The sequence below is a fragment of the Trichosurus vulpecula genome, chromosome 3 (genome assembly GCF_011100635.1).
Source record: "Trichosurus vulpecula isolate mTriVul1 chromosome 3, mTriVul1.pri, whole genome shotgun sequence".
In the NCBI taxonomy this organism is placed as follows: domain Eukaryota; kingdom Metazoa; phylum Chordata; class Mammalia; order Diprotodontia; family Phalangeridae; genus Trichosurus; species Trichosurus vulpecula.
The window spans coordinates 42,653,331-42,670,320 of record NC_050575.1 but is presented as its reverse complement, the minus strand read 5'-3'; the positions used below and the strand labels follow the sequence as shown (position 1 = coordinate 42,670,320).

Sequence of the window (16,990 nt, the reverse complement as noted above, 5' to 3'; positions counted from 1 at the left end):
TTCTTTATCATCGAATGAGGAACGGCTTTTATTCTTATAAATTTACATCATTTTCCTATGTATCTTAGAAATGATACCTTTATCAATGAAATTTGCTACAAAGTTTCTCTATTTCTTTAAAAGTCCACTTTCCCCTCAGTAAGATTGAACTCAGTTGTGCTGGTATATTATTCTTGGTTGTAAGTCTAGGTCTTTTTGCCTTCTGGAATATCATATTCCAAACTCTTCACCCTTTAACGTACTAGCTAAAGAATCTTGTGTGATCCTGACTTTATGGCTACTTGCAGAATTTTTTACTTGACTTAGGAACTCTAGATTCAGGCTATATAATATTCCCAGGATTTTTCATTTAGGGGTTTCTTTTTGAAGGTGACTGGTGAATTCTTTCAACTTTTGCTTTGGCCTCTCCTAACATATCTGGGCAGTTTTCTTTTTAAGATTCCTTTAAATTATATATGTGTGTATGCACATATATGTATGTGTATACATATGTATTTGTATACACATGTGTGTTTATGTGTCTGTATATGCACATGTGTGTATTTTTTGGTCATGGTCTTCAGGTAGTGCAATGATTCTTAGCAGATAGAGCATTCTGCTTGATGTCAGGAAGACCCCAATTCTAATCCGGCTTCAGACATTTACTAGCTGTGGGACCCAAGGACAAGTCACTTAACTTCTTTGCTTCTCTTTCCTCAACTGTAAAACTGGGCCACCACTTATCTCACTGGGTTATTGTGACAATCAAATGTGATAATATTTGTGATGTGCTTGGCATTTAGAAAGTGCAGTGTAAATGTGTATCCCTTTCTCTTTCCCCTTTGTTCTCAATTTCTTTTCTAAGTCAGTTGTTTTTGCTCTGAGATAAGTCACATTTTCTTTTCTTCCCCCCCATCATTTTGACTTTGGATTAATATTTCTTGATGTCTCATCAGGTCGTTAGCTTCTATTTGACCAATTCTAATTTTTAGTGAGTTATTTTCTTGGGTAGGGATTTATACTTCTTGTTCTTAGTTGTTAGTTTTCTTTACAAATCTTTCTCAGCTCTCATTTCTTTCTATTTTTTTTCTTTTACCACTCTCATTTGGTTTTAAGAATAATTTTTTGCTTTAAAAATACCTCTTCCTTTTGTCTGTTCTAGGAATTCTTAACTTGGACCACAGCTGCATTTTCTTTGAGGCTTTGCTGCCAGCCTTTTTGAATCATTCTCTTCTTCTGGGTTTGTGTCTTGAGCTTCCCTGTTATTCTTCATGGTTTGATTCCTTTCTGTGGTTGTTGTTTGCTCATTCTTCTAACCTAAGGGTAGGTTCTATATACTTCTGGGGGGAACGTCTGGCCTGAACTTCTCTCCTGACTCAGGATCTGAACACTACTCTTCCTAACTCTAAGTCCACAATCTATCCACTACACCACTTAAAATAAGTTACAGAAGGATAAGAGGATATTCTCCAATGTTCTTAAATGCTTAGTAAGATGCACAGTCAGGTAAAAATAGCTTAAAAAAACTTGTTTCAGCTCATTCCTCCCCCTTCGCACTCCAAATGAATTATATTATTGTCCTTTCCCAGTGTGTTAAAGAACATAGAAATTGTACATCTGGAAAGGACCTTAGAGATCAATGATTCCCTACTTTTCTAAAAGAAGAAACTGAGGTGCAGGAGCTGAATTGAATTGCTTATGATAACTAAGGTTTTTCAACCCAGCTTTTTCCATTATACCATGCTGCATCCTTAATTTTCTATTCCTAAGAGAGACATTTTCATATAGAATTTAGAAATGTGCTGGTTCTTCAATGAAAAAATAATTAACTTGGATCTTTAAGTTGTGAGGACAAGCTTTCTGGCAAAAGCTTTCATATATCCCAGCTTTAAGTCAAAGTCCTAATATTTAAAGATTAAAATATATTGTACATTCTAGAGCTTTTAAAATATGTGCAAAGCTACCTTGTGAAGTTATTTTAAAATTTTGTTGTGTTTTAAAAATTAAATGTTATCATAGCTTCTAAGAATATTGAAAAAAAATTTCACTTTGTGTGTGCATTTGTGTGTGTATTTGCGGAATTTCAACAAGTGTGAAAGAATTAGAAAACTTCAGGAACTTTTTGAATATTCATTGAAAAGAATGTATAATTTTGAATTGTGCTCATTTTGGTGAAAATAGTGGAAGTTTCTTCATATAGAATAATAGCAATGAAAGTCTGCTAAGGCTGACATTCATATGAAGTTATATTTTGTAAGAGGAGAACTAGATTGCTGCAATAAATGTTTATACTTTGTTAAACTGAAATGTGGGAAATTTTTTGTTCTGATATTGCTATATAAAATTAAAGGCTTACTCATGATTAAAATCTAGAGTGTGAATTTGATGGAGAAAAACCTAGGTTAGGCTTTGATTAACTTATTTTGGAGCTACTTGGAATAATATCTGATGCAGTCAGTGAGCTAATTAATTTATTAAGCACTGTTATGTCCCAGGCACTGCACTAAGGACTGGAGATACAAAGAAAGGAAAAAAAAAAGAAAAAGAAAAACAGTCCCTGAACTCGAGGAGCTTACAAATCTAATGAGGGAGACAACATGCAAATGACTATGTATTAGCAAGATATATACAGGGTATATTTGGGGTAGTCTGAGAGGGAAAGAACTAAGGTGAGGGAGGACTGAGGAAGGTTTCTTGAAAAAGGTGGGATTTTAACTGAGGCTTGTAGGAAGTCAAGGATGGCAGAGAGGCCAGAAGCTAGATGGAGTCATGGGGAACAGCCAATTGGAAAAACTCTACTCTCCGGAAATGGAATGTTGTGTATAAGAAACAGCAAAGAGGCCATTGTCACTGGATCACAGAGTACACAAAGGGCATTAAGGTGTAAGAAGACTAGAAAATATGACCCAGAAACTTAAGAATAATTTATACTTATATTTTTCAAAATACTTTTCCATAAATAAGGAAGACTGCTTTAATATTGTATTATATAGCAGGATTTGGGGGTACTTAAATGGTGATAACTGAAGCAATAAAATTTATCCCTAAGACCTTGTAAAAATTTGATTAAACTTATGTACATGATTATGTTATTTCCCAAATACTAAACTTGATTTTTAAATAATTATTTAATGATTTTTTTCCTTGGGAAAAAGGATAAAAAATCTAGAGTTAGAATACTTTACATATTTTGAGGTTTAAATGTAACTATTGGAGTCATGAGATTTTAAGCTTTCTCTATATTTGACTATTTCTTTTCTTTCTTTTTTTTCAGAATTGAAGCTTCCTTTATCAGGACAATCTTTCTCAATGAAATTATTAATGAGTCTTATAACTATTGTAGAAACTAGTGTTTGAAAATTTATAAACTTATTAATGGTACCTATGAAGTGAAAGCAAAGGACTCCTTCCTATCAAGTCTTTTTGTACTATATGATAAAGTAATGCAAATAAATAAAACATGCTATACAATGATGGGATTTTTAGTTTAATAATCAGGGAATGATTAAAATATTATCCAAACATTTACCAGTTATTTGAAGCACTCAAGTAATTTTCTTATAATATCAAGTGTGGATATATGGTTTTGCATATAAATTACTATATATATATATTCAATTGTATTTTCAGTTCCCTAATCCTTTAAATTCTATAGTTTGTATTTCAGGGAAACTTCATCTGTATAGTCCATTTACCCTCCCACCATCCCCCACCAAATGTTGACCAAGTCATATCTCTGCAAAGGGTACAAAACCACTTTTATTTTATCAGTAGTGCTTTGTTACATTTTAGTGAAATAACAAATAATACATTCATTGGCCATAGCTATACTTTTTCAATTAGCTTGCACATGATTAACAGTGTTTCTCAGCAATGTAAACAAAAAAGAAAGAAAGAAAGGAGAGAAAGAGAAGGAAAGGATGAAAGAATAAATGGAAAACTATGCATATAAAAGCCAATTTTGAGCAACAAATCACATCAGCAAAACTACAACCAGCCAAAATGAGTGGTCAGAATTCCAAAATTAATAGCCCTCCATTAAAAAAATGTAAAAATTGGTACTATAGTCACATAGAATTTTATGCTTCATAACAAGACTCATTTTTCCAGATTTGCGAATCAAAAGAAAGTTCTAAAATTGTCATTATGTGTTTCAGTGCAAAGTGAATCGTAAGCCACTAGCCCTTTGCTCTTTTACATACACTCCCTTCCTTCCAGACCATAATTAAAGTGCTCCTAGTGCTTTGGAATTCTTTAGCAAAAATCAGGCCAGAAACTTAGATAGTTTATTTTATCTTTGGTGATTTTTTTGGAGGGAGGTGTGTGCAGGGAGAAAAAAGAAGGTAAGGATTCAGGTCTACTAGCTGATGAAATAAACAAGTTTCTGAATCACAATCTGGGTAAGTCAAACCAAAGCAGCTGGAAGAGCCAAGATATTTAATACTAAAAATATCTTTCTTTTTAAAAGTCTTTTAATGTTTTGCTGGTCAAATGGCCTTATCTTGGGAAATCCAAAAAGAACAAATTTGCTCTTAGACCAGGGAATGAACAAATGACAAATATTCTTAGTCAATGATGGATGGATTATAATAATATAGTTTAAATTAACAAAATTTTAAAAAGTTAAGAGGCATTCCAAAAATTTGTGTTGACAAAATAATTTATATGCTGCATGTTTTATACTGGAGAAATTAGTTAATAGAAGATTTTGAAGCACAAGCATTTCCATCATTGGATTTTCTAAACAGTAAATAGACTTTTAGTTATAGCTACAGTGTTTATACCTATGTTTGAATCAAAAGTCATATCTGCCCTGTAAGAAGTTTATTTAGCTATGTATGAGCAGCCTACTCAACAATTCAAAACAAAAACTTCATTTTCCTTTTGGTTATACCTCTAGTAATATTACCATTTTAGTGAGGGTATTGCATCAATATTAACTAAAATTTCTTTCAGTTTTTAATGAAATTCAATTGAACTTCCCAGACAGTACTGGAGAGTAAAAGTACTCCCACGAATTAGTGTTAGCTCCTTTGTTGTTGTTGTTTTTTTTTTTTTAAGGCAGAAGAAAGCAGTTGATCTTTTAACATGTAGTGGCAATTATCCCAGTCTAAATTGCTAGGTATTTTCTAGTACCCACTATTGTTGTTTAAGGTTTCCATAAAGACACACTTTTTAAAAGTACATTTAAAAACTCTATGATAAAATTAACATATCCTCACTATCAATTTTTTTTTCAGATTTAGGAGAGGGCATGAAGAAAATGAAATTTAGTTTAAAAAGTAAAGCATTCTCTTAAACATTGCTAGCCACTTTTAAAAATCAAATACATTTACTGTACATACACTTATTTATTATCCCAATGTTTGACATTGCACATATAGAAGATATATAAAAATATGAACACCATATACCAAAAATTTGAAGCAATACATGTTCTGAAGTACTGCGCTTATGTTTACTATGCTAATTAATCGTGATTTCATATACTTGAAGATAATCCCATTACTGATAATTAGCTTCTCTGATTAATCCAAGATAATTGTTTCAAAAGTTATTGTAGCCCTAACCTATAACATTAAAAAAACCCTAAACAACTAGAATTGTTCATTTCATCAACTGGATCTATGAATTTGTTTGGCTCCAAGAATTTCTACCATTCTTGAGTTTAAATTCACTGTTCCTTTTCTGAAGAAACTAGGTTTCAAGTAATCCACATAGAATGAAATCACGTTACTGCAAAAGAATCTCTTGACCAAGAACTCTAGTCAGAGTATTCATTAGCTAGTTTTGCCTAATAAGAATTGACAATCACCTTTTATTAACTATGCTAGTCACCATTGTATTACAGTTAATACAACAATTGTAAATACTTTCAAGAAAATTTTGGTTAGAGTTTTAGAATTCATATTTAAAAGACCATTTCTTTAAAAACAATACTTCTAGTATATATTTTTAAAGTATTGAACTGTTATGCTTGAATTCACTTCATGTCCTTCTAATTAATTTTGCAGTTCCATACAGAGAACATCACTGAATACATAATATATGCTTTTGATGTAGAAATTGTCCAAGGACTTGTTGATAGGTACTGCTGCCAATTATACTTATCAACATGCAGAGACGTTTTAATAACCAGTTTGTTATATGTTTGGAGCAAAGACCCATGGTTCACAAAAAACAATGGGCCATGAACAGCATTTTCAGAAACTTTATATAGGTTTTAGTTACAAGGCAGGATGGTTACAGTGGAATTTTATGCCGAGAAAAAGAGAAAGGTAAAGATTTGTACTTCAAAAAATAGATAGCAGAAGGGGAAGATCTATATCGAGTAAAATAGGAAACTAGCCAGGAAACACTCGAACTACAGCTGATATATCAATCTAGAACTTTGCAGAAAGAAAGAGCAAGAACTAACCAGGTAGCACCAAGGCTATAGTTGATGCCTTGGCTTGATTTTGTAAGTTCTAGCTAGTTGTATGACTTGCTTTCAAAAGGAAATAGTGGTACTGAAGCCAGTACTAAAATTCACTTATGACACTTCGATCTTTTCAGAAAGACTGTTGCCCAGGTTTGGTGTACAGTAAAACAAAACTATTGGAACACTAGAATATTATTTTTAAGATTATTGTTCATTCTTTCAGAGTATAATGAAAAAAGTGCAAATATGCATTTTATGCTTCTAAAATCAGGAAATTCTAGGGCCCTTATTTATCTCCAAATCTAAAGTTTCAATTCTACTTCATTTGTAATGAAGAGATCATGAGTAATGGTTTTGTCTTCCATTTAAGCTAATTCTAGCTTTATTTTTTTCCCTTAGTTATAAAAGGTAATGGAATGTTAATGTAGATAAAGCCAAAATACTTAGAAAATACATACTCATGAAAACCACTTTAGGAATACAGATTTTGGTGGTGTTATCAGTTTTGTGGAGTTGAATATAAGCTATGGTGATTGTTCAAATCTAAGTTACCACAAGCAAAGAGCAAAGGAGCAGAGTCTGATGTTGGTCCATTCGGATGAGGATTGACTATGAAACTGTTGCTGCCACTTCCAGTTACGGTTCCATACCAACCCAAGCCTTGTGAATTAGATAAACTGCAACAACAACAACAACAACAAAATTCAAACTATGCCTAGGATATAATTAAAGTAGTCACCATTTAAAAAAAAGGCTTTTCAATTAACTTAAATATTTAGTTTCAGTGATCCAGAATTTTGTGTTCCCACTTAAACCTTTCCTCACCAGCTTTAACAATGAGTTTTATCAGGAATTTGATGGATTTTTGGACTGAAATTATTGTGTAGCATATTAATCACTTATGCCTTTGTTATCTTATTCACACTAATCTGGCTTTAAAAAGAAAACACCCTCAGAAGAAATATAAAATAAGCTTTATTTGCTAATAATGATTACTAAAGTCCAAAACAAATTAAAACAAATATTTAAGCCTCTATTGTATGCGGAGCACTACACTTGAAGATTAAAGCAATTTGGTTAATGTATTGGAGTAGTTATCCCTGCCTGAACAAATAACTCTATTTCACATAAGAATTTCCAGAGGATCCCATAATCTCTCCAAAAGTAGGTCTGGGACCTTTTCCTGAGGTCATAGGAGGTCTATTTCTTGATTCTTCAATGGATTTTGATGGACACTGAACATATGGATACGTATATGCTTATGATGAATGAGGCAGTACACCTTGAATGACTAAGTATCTAGAGGATAATTTCCCAGATCTCCCATCCAAACCTGTGGGATCAGGGGTAAAGGCAGGAAAGAATGAGGAAGGATAGCTTTCAATGGCCCTTGTGCCCATTACTTTAAGCTCTTCAGTAAATCATAGCTTCCACTTTACATACTATCTCATGGATTTTGACATATGATTACCACACTATCATATAAGGTTAAAGGGTCAAATGTTCTTTCTCCAAAATTAAGAGCTGTTAAGATTGATTCAACAGAACATTAAGCCTGTCTAATTGACTTTGTTCACATCTACCTTCCTTCTCTTGAGCCTCCAAGTCTTGGCAAGTCATCATCACTATCATACCGTCTTGGGTTGTCGAAAAAGTAAGCTCTGGAAGTATAACTGTGACTATTTACAATACCATCAGGAGCCTGTGAACAAAAGAATATATAAAAAACAAGTATGCCAAAATTGTCTTCTTTTCAAGTTATGACAAAGGAGGCTGACACTTTTTGAACTTACACATAAAAAATTCATGGTTTTTAAGAGGAGTGTAGGTATTTTGAGAAGTTTTATAATAGCCTACCAAATTCTGGTTTGGCTTCTGTGCTCTGAAAAACAGCACCACTGACCAGGCTGGTATATGTTCCCACAAAAAGAGGATCATGCCAAACACTACATATTCTTCTTCACTGATGTCTTCCACATGATTCTGCAAGTACATAGCATGTTAAAATACTTTTGTTTCATTTACAAAATGTCCATTATGACCAAATTGCCTCAGATTGGGCATAAGCACCAAACAAAAAAAATTTAACACACTAAGAAAGCAATTAGAAGTACATAAACAAATGAAATCACTTTTAATGGTCTTCCATGTGATACCTGCAATGTACATAAATGTAAAATGTTTTTATTTTGCTAGCATCTACTTACGAACAGCTCACTTGGAAGTATGTCGATTTCAGTCAAAACAACAACAAACTTTTTGAAAAAAGAAAGAAAACGTCTTCAGAGAAACCTCACCTTTTAGGTCTGGACTTTTAGGACCTTGGACTGAAAGGGGGAGTTGTTAGAATAAGTATTCTAGATGGTACTACAGAAAAAAAAATCTAGATACCTGAATTTGCATGAGCAAGAACAAGTAGTAACATTAAAAATAGCTGCGCAGTTGATAATAACATACTCTTCTGGCCTACTCCTCCATATTGTTGCTCATTTTTCATTCTATCAGTGGTATGTAATGGAGAATGGAAGCAGAAGGTACCACAACTCTGGTAATTTCTATTCCTTAAAACAATAATTCACAGCTGTGTTTAAAGAATACTCAAGTATTCTTTCTAATGCTATCTCTTTCTAAATGGTATCTTTAAAAGACTAATCTACAAGTGAGATAAAGTTATATCATATATTATCGCTCAAGAGAATTAGAACAGTATATTTTTGCATGATGATTACAAGTTATCAAAGTCTGTACAGGCTTAGTGCAGTGTTAGATAATGTTTTGCATTTAGTTTTTATAACATTAGCACCTAAAATAGTATGTTGCATACAGTACACACAAATTCTCACTTGGATTAGAGATGTTAGAATAGGGATCACTCTGCTAAGTACTCATGGCCAAGGAACTATGTTTCTTTCCATTATTGAGGTTGAAAACTGTAGCATTTGAGCAATAATCTCTCCTTAAAATTGTAATTCTCAACCAAGTAGTCAAGTTATATAGTAGTTCTGAGTGGATATTCAGGAAGTGATTCAATTTTACTTTAAGACATGAGATAAGCACATATAATACAAAAAAGGACTAAAGACTTTATTAAAATAAAAGATAGCTTTATTGTTAATATTCAGATGCTAGTAGTATTTACTCAAAAGAAATATGACAAGAACCCTTTCTAAAAATGATTGAATTATAAATGCATATAACTGGAAATTTAGTAACAAGTTAAGCAGAATTAATGATAGCATCTAACAGCTAGCATTTATGCCGAAATTGAAGCTTATTTTATTTCTGTAAACTTAAATTAGCAATGCACAGTATGGAATTACCTTTTCTGAAAGATTATCCCATCCATAGGTAAATGCGCTTCCTATAGTTTCCTGAGATAGAGTAATCACCACCAAATTATAACAAGCTCTTGAGGAATAGAGAAGAATGACTACTGAGCCTACTGTAACAGTCTGACACATAGATGTTCCCTAAAAGAGATAAAAACCATGATGTCAAAGTTATAAATATCCAGATGCAGCATATAGTTAAATATTGTGATAAACTGTTGAAACCTGCTAAATTAAACTGAATAATTTATAAAAAATATGGATACATTCTGTTTTGACACAACTGATATTTCCCAAATAATCCCACACAACAGTATCAATTGTTAACAGAAAGGATAGCTATGTCCTTTACCCTGATAGTGTGGTACTAGTTAGTTAGATTTCTCTAAATGTTAACTTTAGATTGTACTATATTTGACACTGTCATTTACTCTAAGCACTTTTTTTTCTTGGTGAGAAAAATCTGAATACTGTTCACCTAAAATTTTATTTCCTTGTCCCAGATAGAGGCAGATTTGTAGAAAAGAAACTGGAACTCAGTTTTAGAAGATTTTCTCCATTAGTATAATGGGTGAGGATGTTCCCTTCTCAACATAAAATGAATCAAAGGACAAGATCAGGGATAGATGGGTACTTACAGACTAATTGCATTATTTTGTTTGAAGTGTTGTGAAATTTCATTTATAAATATATACTGAAATTATAAAATAGATCTTTCAGAACAAAAATAATTTTTACATTACCCTAAGTTTGGCTCACCCATGCTACTTACTCTCCTCACTAAGTTTACAAATAGTATCTGTTACATGTGTCACAGTCTAACTTGAGAGCTTAGACTATCCCCAAAACATGTCAATAAGAAATTCACTTGTCAGCATGAAGATTTCCTCTATTTTTTAAGGGCAGAAAGACTTATTTTTGATAGTCATTGGAAACATATTAGAAAGGGGTTATTTATGAAGGAGATGAAAATAAAGTGGGTTAATAGAAGGAAAACACTTAGAAAATTGCAAAATGGTCTCCTTGGAAAAGCAAATAAAATAGCTGGTCTTCAGATTCACATCATTTCATGGGAATGAAATTCTCCTATTTCAGTACTAATGATAAATATTAATAAAAAGGACACATAAAAATAATTGAAGATTATGTGCTAACATCTGTTGCAGAGGATGTGGAGGTAGAAAAAATCCACAAAGATCTAAGTAATGAACTACAAATGAATACTTCAATGCAAAGGCAGACATAAGAACAGAGAATGATATGGTTCAAGATCAAGCAACTACAAGCTAAAGTCTAAATGGAAGCCTCATGTCTATGTAATGCATAGTTTCTTTAGGACAAGAGTCAGGAGACAGTGGACATTGGCAAGTACCTAGGAAAATATCCCAAGAATAAAGTGATAAAACAGATGAGATAACTAGTGTTTAATTAGCTTTAAAGTTTGCAAAGTACCTTGCATATGTTATCTCATTAGATCCTCACAACAACCCTGCGAGGTAGGTGCTATTACTCCCATGCTCTATAATCATTTAAGAGTTAGGCTTAACTACACAGGAAATAAAATAAGTTGAAGAATGATCCATCTAGTTGGATGTGTAGCCCTTGGAGCTTAGCTAGTTATTCCACAGAACATGAAGTGAGTCCAGAATTGTATTGAAGATTTGCCTGGGTTGCAGTTGGAAAGCTATATAGTGCTTTAATAGACCTCAAGCTTCTCCTTGGAACGGATGAATATTTTTTTTTTAAACACCAACATTTTTCTAGTCATGCTATGGCCCTGAAGTATGGAATACTAATACTCAGAGAATTACGATTTATGGTCAGCATAGAGCAATGGAGAGTTTGCATGGTAGGAATGAGTAGGGTTTTCAATGAGTAGGTATTACCAACCAAAAATTACACAGAAGATGCATCTCCAAAAAAAATGTACAATTGACAAAGGAGGTAAAGCCAGTTCTGGTAAAAGTCAAGGATGAGCCTGCACATTCCTTAACTTTAACACATATACAATGTCAAGAAAGCTAGAAAAATGTACCTTTATGGAAAAGTTTGACAAAAGCAGCATAGGACATAAAGGCATAGATAAGATATCATCTATACCATTGAAGTGGTTCCTCTCACATTAACATCACATCCATTCTTGGATCACCATGACATTAAATGTCTACTTCTAAATTTTTCTTCTCAATATTGGTTTCATTTATATATTCTTAATATTTCAAATTCAACCTTTTCAGTTTATACTTTAGTCATGAATATAAACTTGTATTTGTTACCATATTAGTAATAGTACACCCTGTACCAGTAAGCTTACCAGACACAACACTGTGGTGTTATTCTAAAATTCAAATAGCTGCTAAAACGAATTCAATACATTCAAATACTACAAGTGAGGTTTTTAGAACAAAAGCTAAAATTAAGTTTTTGGTCAAACTAATGGGTTTGACTTGGTTACTGTATGCCATGAACAATCTCTATTGAAATATATTTAATAATGCAAGACTAAAACCTCTACTAAAATTTATAGAACCAGAAATTTCTAGAAATTAGGCAGCTAAGTAGCTCTGGACTGATTTCAAATGCAGCCACAAATATATACTAGCTGCATGATGCTGGGAAATCCACTTAACCTTCCTTGGCCTCCGTTTCTTCATCTGTAAAATGGGTATAATAATAGCACCTATGTTCCAAAGTTGTGTTAGGATAAAATGAGATGCTATTTCTAAAGCACTTTGGAAACCTTAAAGCACTTCATAAATGCTGGCTATGAATCTTTGATTATAGTAGCTTACTGCATTAAGACTATTTTAAGATTAAACAAAAAACAAAATATTATTTCCACCTGACTAAGAAACTCTCTTGCCTTCTATGACTGGGTAATGATGCCAACCAAGGTAATGCATTGTTCCTTGCCTAAAGCAAGTGTTAATATTTTAGAAGATTTTTATTCATAAGGAGTTCCAAGGCCTTCAGCAAATGACCGTCCTTTGGGTACAGTACAATTTATACACACATATACATAGACAGACGTGTACATACACACATATCTACATACACATATATAATGTATTTATTCACACACAAAGATGACTTAATTATGGCTCAACTATATCTCCCTGCCCCCCAAAATAGAACAGGAACTTTCAGAGCCCTTTAATTATTATTGAGCCATGTAGATTGTAACTAAATAAACAAAAGGGGAAAATGAGTAGATTGATATCCTCCTTCCTCAATTTCCCTGAGGGAAAGAGAGGGAATAAAATGGAGAAGAGAGAATTTAAATACACTTGTGATTATGGCTAAGTTTAGAACAACTTTTAAGTGTCATATATAAATTTCAGAGCATAAAGTGATGTGATATTTTCTAAGCCAGTGCACTAATCAACTCTTTTATCAAAAATCTGACATCTAAAAATCTGACTCAATATTAGGGATAGAAGGAATCTTAGTGATCTTATAGTACAATGTCTTCATTTTACAAAATAAGAAGCTGATATGTAGAGATATAGAAACTAAATTAACTGATATTCTGGAATTTTTAAGTGAGAATTTAAACATAAACTATTTCACATCCCTAGTAGGCTAACCCAATAAATAATGGAAGGTTGGCTTAAAAGTCTTCCTTGGGGAGGCAAATAAAGGAATTGACGGAGGTGATTTTATCATGCATCTAGAAGCAACAGATACAATTTCATGGGACATTTATCATTTCAAAATGCAGTGCTTGTTATAAACATTTGTAAAAATATCACTATGAAAATGATGACAGTGTATATGAAAACAGTGATTGCAAAGAATAAGGTAGTAGAAAAATTTGATTAAAGAACTTTGTAAATCTGTCTAAATTGAAACTATATCATCTGTCCCAAAAGTCTTAGTGCAGTTTTAAACTTTTGATAATTTCAGAACTATAAATGCTACAAACTTACAAAACATCATTTTCAAGCTTAATTATATAAAATTCTTTTACATTTATTTAGTTTTATGAATTCTGAATAATAAACTTTTTATTTTAATTTAACAAGACGGGGAACTCTGCCATTTCGTATTACATGTGCAACAATTTCTGAATGACACTTTCTCAGACGAATGAATCTGTAGGGGAAGTTCTTTGGCTTGGCTACCTTATTCATCTGATCTATCTCCATTAGACCTTTTCTTATAGGGTCATGATAAAGCTGTCATGTACACATCAAAACCTCATTTTCTGGATGATTTTAAGGAAAGAATTACAAATGTATTTCTTTCAATCACTGAGCAGTGGCTGCTGAGAGTTTTTACAAAGTTCAAAAATAAACTAGGGCAATGCATAGCACAAGATTATAGTTATGCTGAATTTTAGTAAGAAACCTATTAATATTTTTAAAATAGACTTGCTAAATATTTTAAAGTTTGTTGCATTTATACTTTGGAAGTTATTAAAGCTTAAAACTGTACTAAGACTTTTGGGACTCTGTGTGTGTGTGTGTGTGTGTGTGTCTGTATGTGTGTGTGTCTGTATGCATTCTCATAACTCTTTCAACATGAAGTGGTTTGCCCTGGGAGGTGGTATCATTGCTGGTCTTAAGATAGAGGCTGGACTACTTTTTGGGTATGTTATAGAGGAGAGTCTTTTCAGGTATGAGTTGAACTAGATGATATCCGAGATCTTTTTCTAACCACCAAAGTATATGATTCTGTGAGTATAAGGGAGGATAAAAAGAATGTTAGAAAATATGGTTCAAGAGTAAGAAAGCAGAGGCAAAAGGCTTGCAGACTACACAGAAGGCTTTCAGCTCTACACCAAGAGAAGAGCAGGGAGATGCTTGGCTTGGGCAAGTGCCCTATGGTATCAAAAGATGAATTTTGTTCGTCTTTTGTTTTTGTTTTGACATGAAATGACTAGTTACTAATGTGGAAATATTTTCCACAGTTCCCTATGTAGGACTGTACCACCACCAAGAACAAAAATCAAATTTACAATACTAGAAGAATAAAAATGACAAAGTTATTGCTTACAATTAAAAACAACTTGGACTATATAATCAGCAAGCTGCTATGGGAAATAGATGGGAGGACAACAGACATAGATTATACTGATTTCTTATATAAGTTTAGCTAATGCAGATCAACTGCCATAATGAGGGGATCAAAAAGAGCCTAGAAACTACCTCAGAAAAAATGCAAAAACAAAGAACAAAAATGAGCCACATTATCTTGGTTAAGCAGAGAGATGAGAAAGCCAAGGGCATTAGTTAAGATCTTTAGAAATGAATCTATATCATGTTGGAAAAAGAAGGACAGTGGAAAATTATACTGGAAAACAGCAATAACAAAAGGCTTTTCTTTGCAACCATAAAGTAGGTGAATTTTATAGTTTTTTTTTTTGCCTGACTTCAAATTTGACTTCAGATTTTGTCTATCACCCACCATTTTCATCAGTTTTATGTAAAGAATCATTTGACTAAACAAAATCAGGCTCATTTAACTCACCTAAAAATGTAGGTAATGACAATATCATATTGTATTTTGTCTGTGGAACATCCCTCATCAGCATCCAACATTAGTCAGCCAGCATACTTGGACTCCACTTGCCCTGGTATTGCTTTTCCTTTTGGAGCTTTCTTGATAGAAGCATTCCTGGTGCTCAATCACTGATAGCACCTAGTTTTTCTGGGAAGAAGTCCAAATGTGAATCCAAGAAATTTATCTTGAGTGACATGTTATATTCCTTAACATTATAGATTTTGAGAGGATCATTGATAATTTCTTGTTGATTTTCTGCTTTTTAATTTCCCCCAAAATTTTTTTGGTCACTTTTGGAAATGTTTTCCATTCTGCTCCTTCAACTGTTCTTCAAAACAACGATCTTTAATCATTTTCCATATTGAGGACTTAAAAGCATCCCCTCTGATTTTAGCCTGATTCTTGGAAATTTATTCTTCAGATTAAAAAACCAAACAAACCCTGCATTGTTTCAATCCATCAACTTGATAAAAAAGTTCAGTAAGCCAAGTTTAATGTATAACGATGGTAAGAAAATTCAAGATTTACCACATTTTCCCCCTGAAAAATATGTTCATTCCTTGAATGTCAGTGTTTTGATATAATAGCATTTTCTGTGTCTAATGCCCTATTCACAAATAAGGCATGAATATAAGTCAAGTTATAACCTCAGTGAAAGAGCAATCATTTTCAGATTTCCCCTAGTATGCCAGGAATACTTTTCATACAAAATGCTTCTCAAGAGACGTTTATTGTTTTCAACAAATTTTGGTGCCCTCTTGAAGGAGATTCCATATTTTTAATCTAGAAGTAAAAAGTTCCACTTGATTCTTAGATAAGATATTGAACAAGGTCCTTAAGTATGCTCAACAGAGGATCTTATGACAGAAAGGCTACTTCAAATGGGAGAGGGAGTGTTCACTTCTTTGGTTGTCTCCTACCTTGTCATGTTGCACTTCCTCATTACAGTCTGGTATCATCAGGTTCATATTCATTCAAATTGCAAGTTCCTTGTACTATGTAAAACATGTCTTATCATGAGGATGGTAGATTTGGATAGTGTATAGCATGTTTAAAGATAATTACTGACACCTGTTCAGTGAAATCTGTCAACGAGTCTTTGTCTTTCTAAATCACAGGAACTGCCAACAGTATGTGATGAGATCCATGCATCCTCCCAATCAGTAGCCTAACAAATAATACAGCAAGGAAGGAGGAAGGAAGGAAATAAGCATTTATTTAGTGCCTACTAAGTGCCAGGCACTGAGCTAAGCACTTTGCAAATATTATCTCATTTAATCCTTACAACAACCTTGGGAGATATGTGCTATTATTACTAACCCCATTTTACATTTGAGGAAACTGAGGCAGATGGAGTTAACCTCCATCTGAATTGTCCATGATCACTCGGTTAGAGTCTTAGGTTGATTTGGACTCTGGTTTTCCTGACTCCAGGCCCAGCACTCCATCCATTGTGCCATCTAGCTACTTCAACAGCACAATTGAAGGGCCCAAATGTTATTCTGATTCTATTTTATCACCAACTTAGAGTTCATTTGCTTTCTTAATTGAAGGAGTAAAGTTTAGTCTGAGACTTAGATGTTAGCTCACAACTCAAACAATTCTGATGACCAACAAAGCATACTAAGCATTCGAGAAAGTATATATTAACATCTCAAAAGTATAAAACATTTGAGAATAGCATTGACAGAGAGGCCTGATAGAATGTACATGAGTTGTGAGATAATATGTATACATGTGTGTACACACGTGTATG

General features: G+C 33.0%; 1 protein-coding gene across 1 annotated transcript in view; it reads right to left on the bottom strand.

The window, feature by feature from the left end:
- Window positions 1–3,720: 3,720 nt before the first annotated feature.
- GPR137C (G protein-coupled receptor 137C) overlaps window positions 3,721–16,990 on the bottom strand; it is a 57,826-nt gene continuing 44,556 nt past the window's right edge. Inside the window, exons 4-7 of the mRNA XM_036748539.1 lie at window positions 9,721–9,870; window positions 8,258–8,383; window positions 7,984–8,102; window positions 3,721–7,077 (exon numbers count right to left, since the gene is read on the bottom strand). Of these exons, the coding sequence (XP_036604434.1) occupies window positions 6,900–7,077; window positions 7,984–8,102; window positions 8,258–8,383; window positions 9,721–9,870 (573 nt within the window). The 3' untranslated portion in view covers window positions 3,721–6,899. The remainder of the gene's footprint in view (window positions 7,078–7,983; window positions 8,103–8,257; window positions 8,384–9,720; window positions 9,871–16,990) is intronic.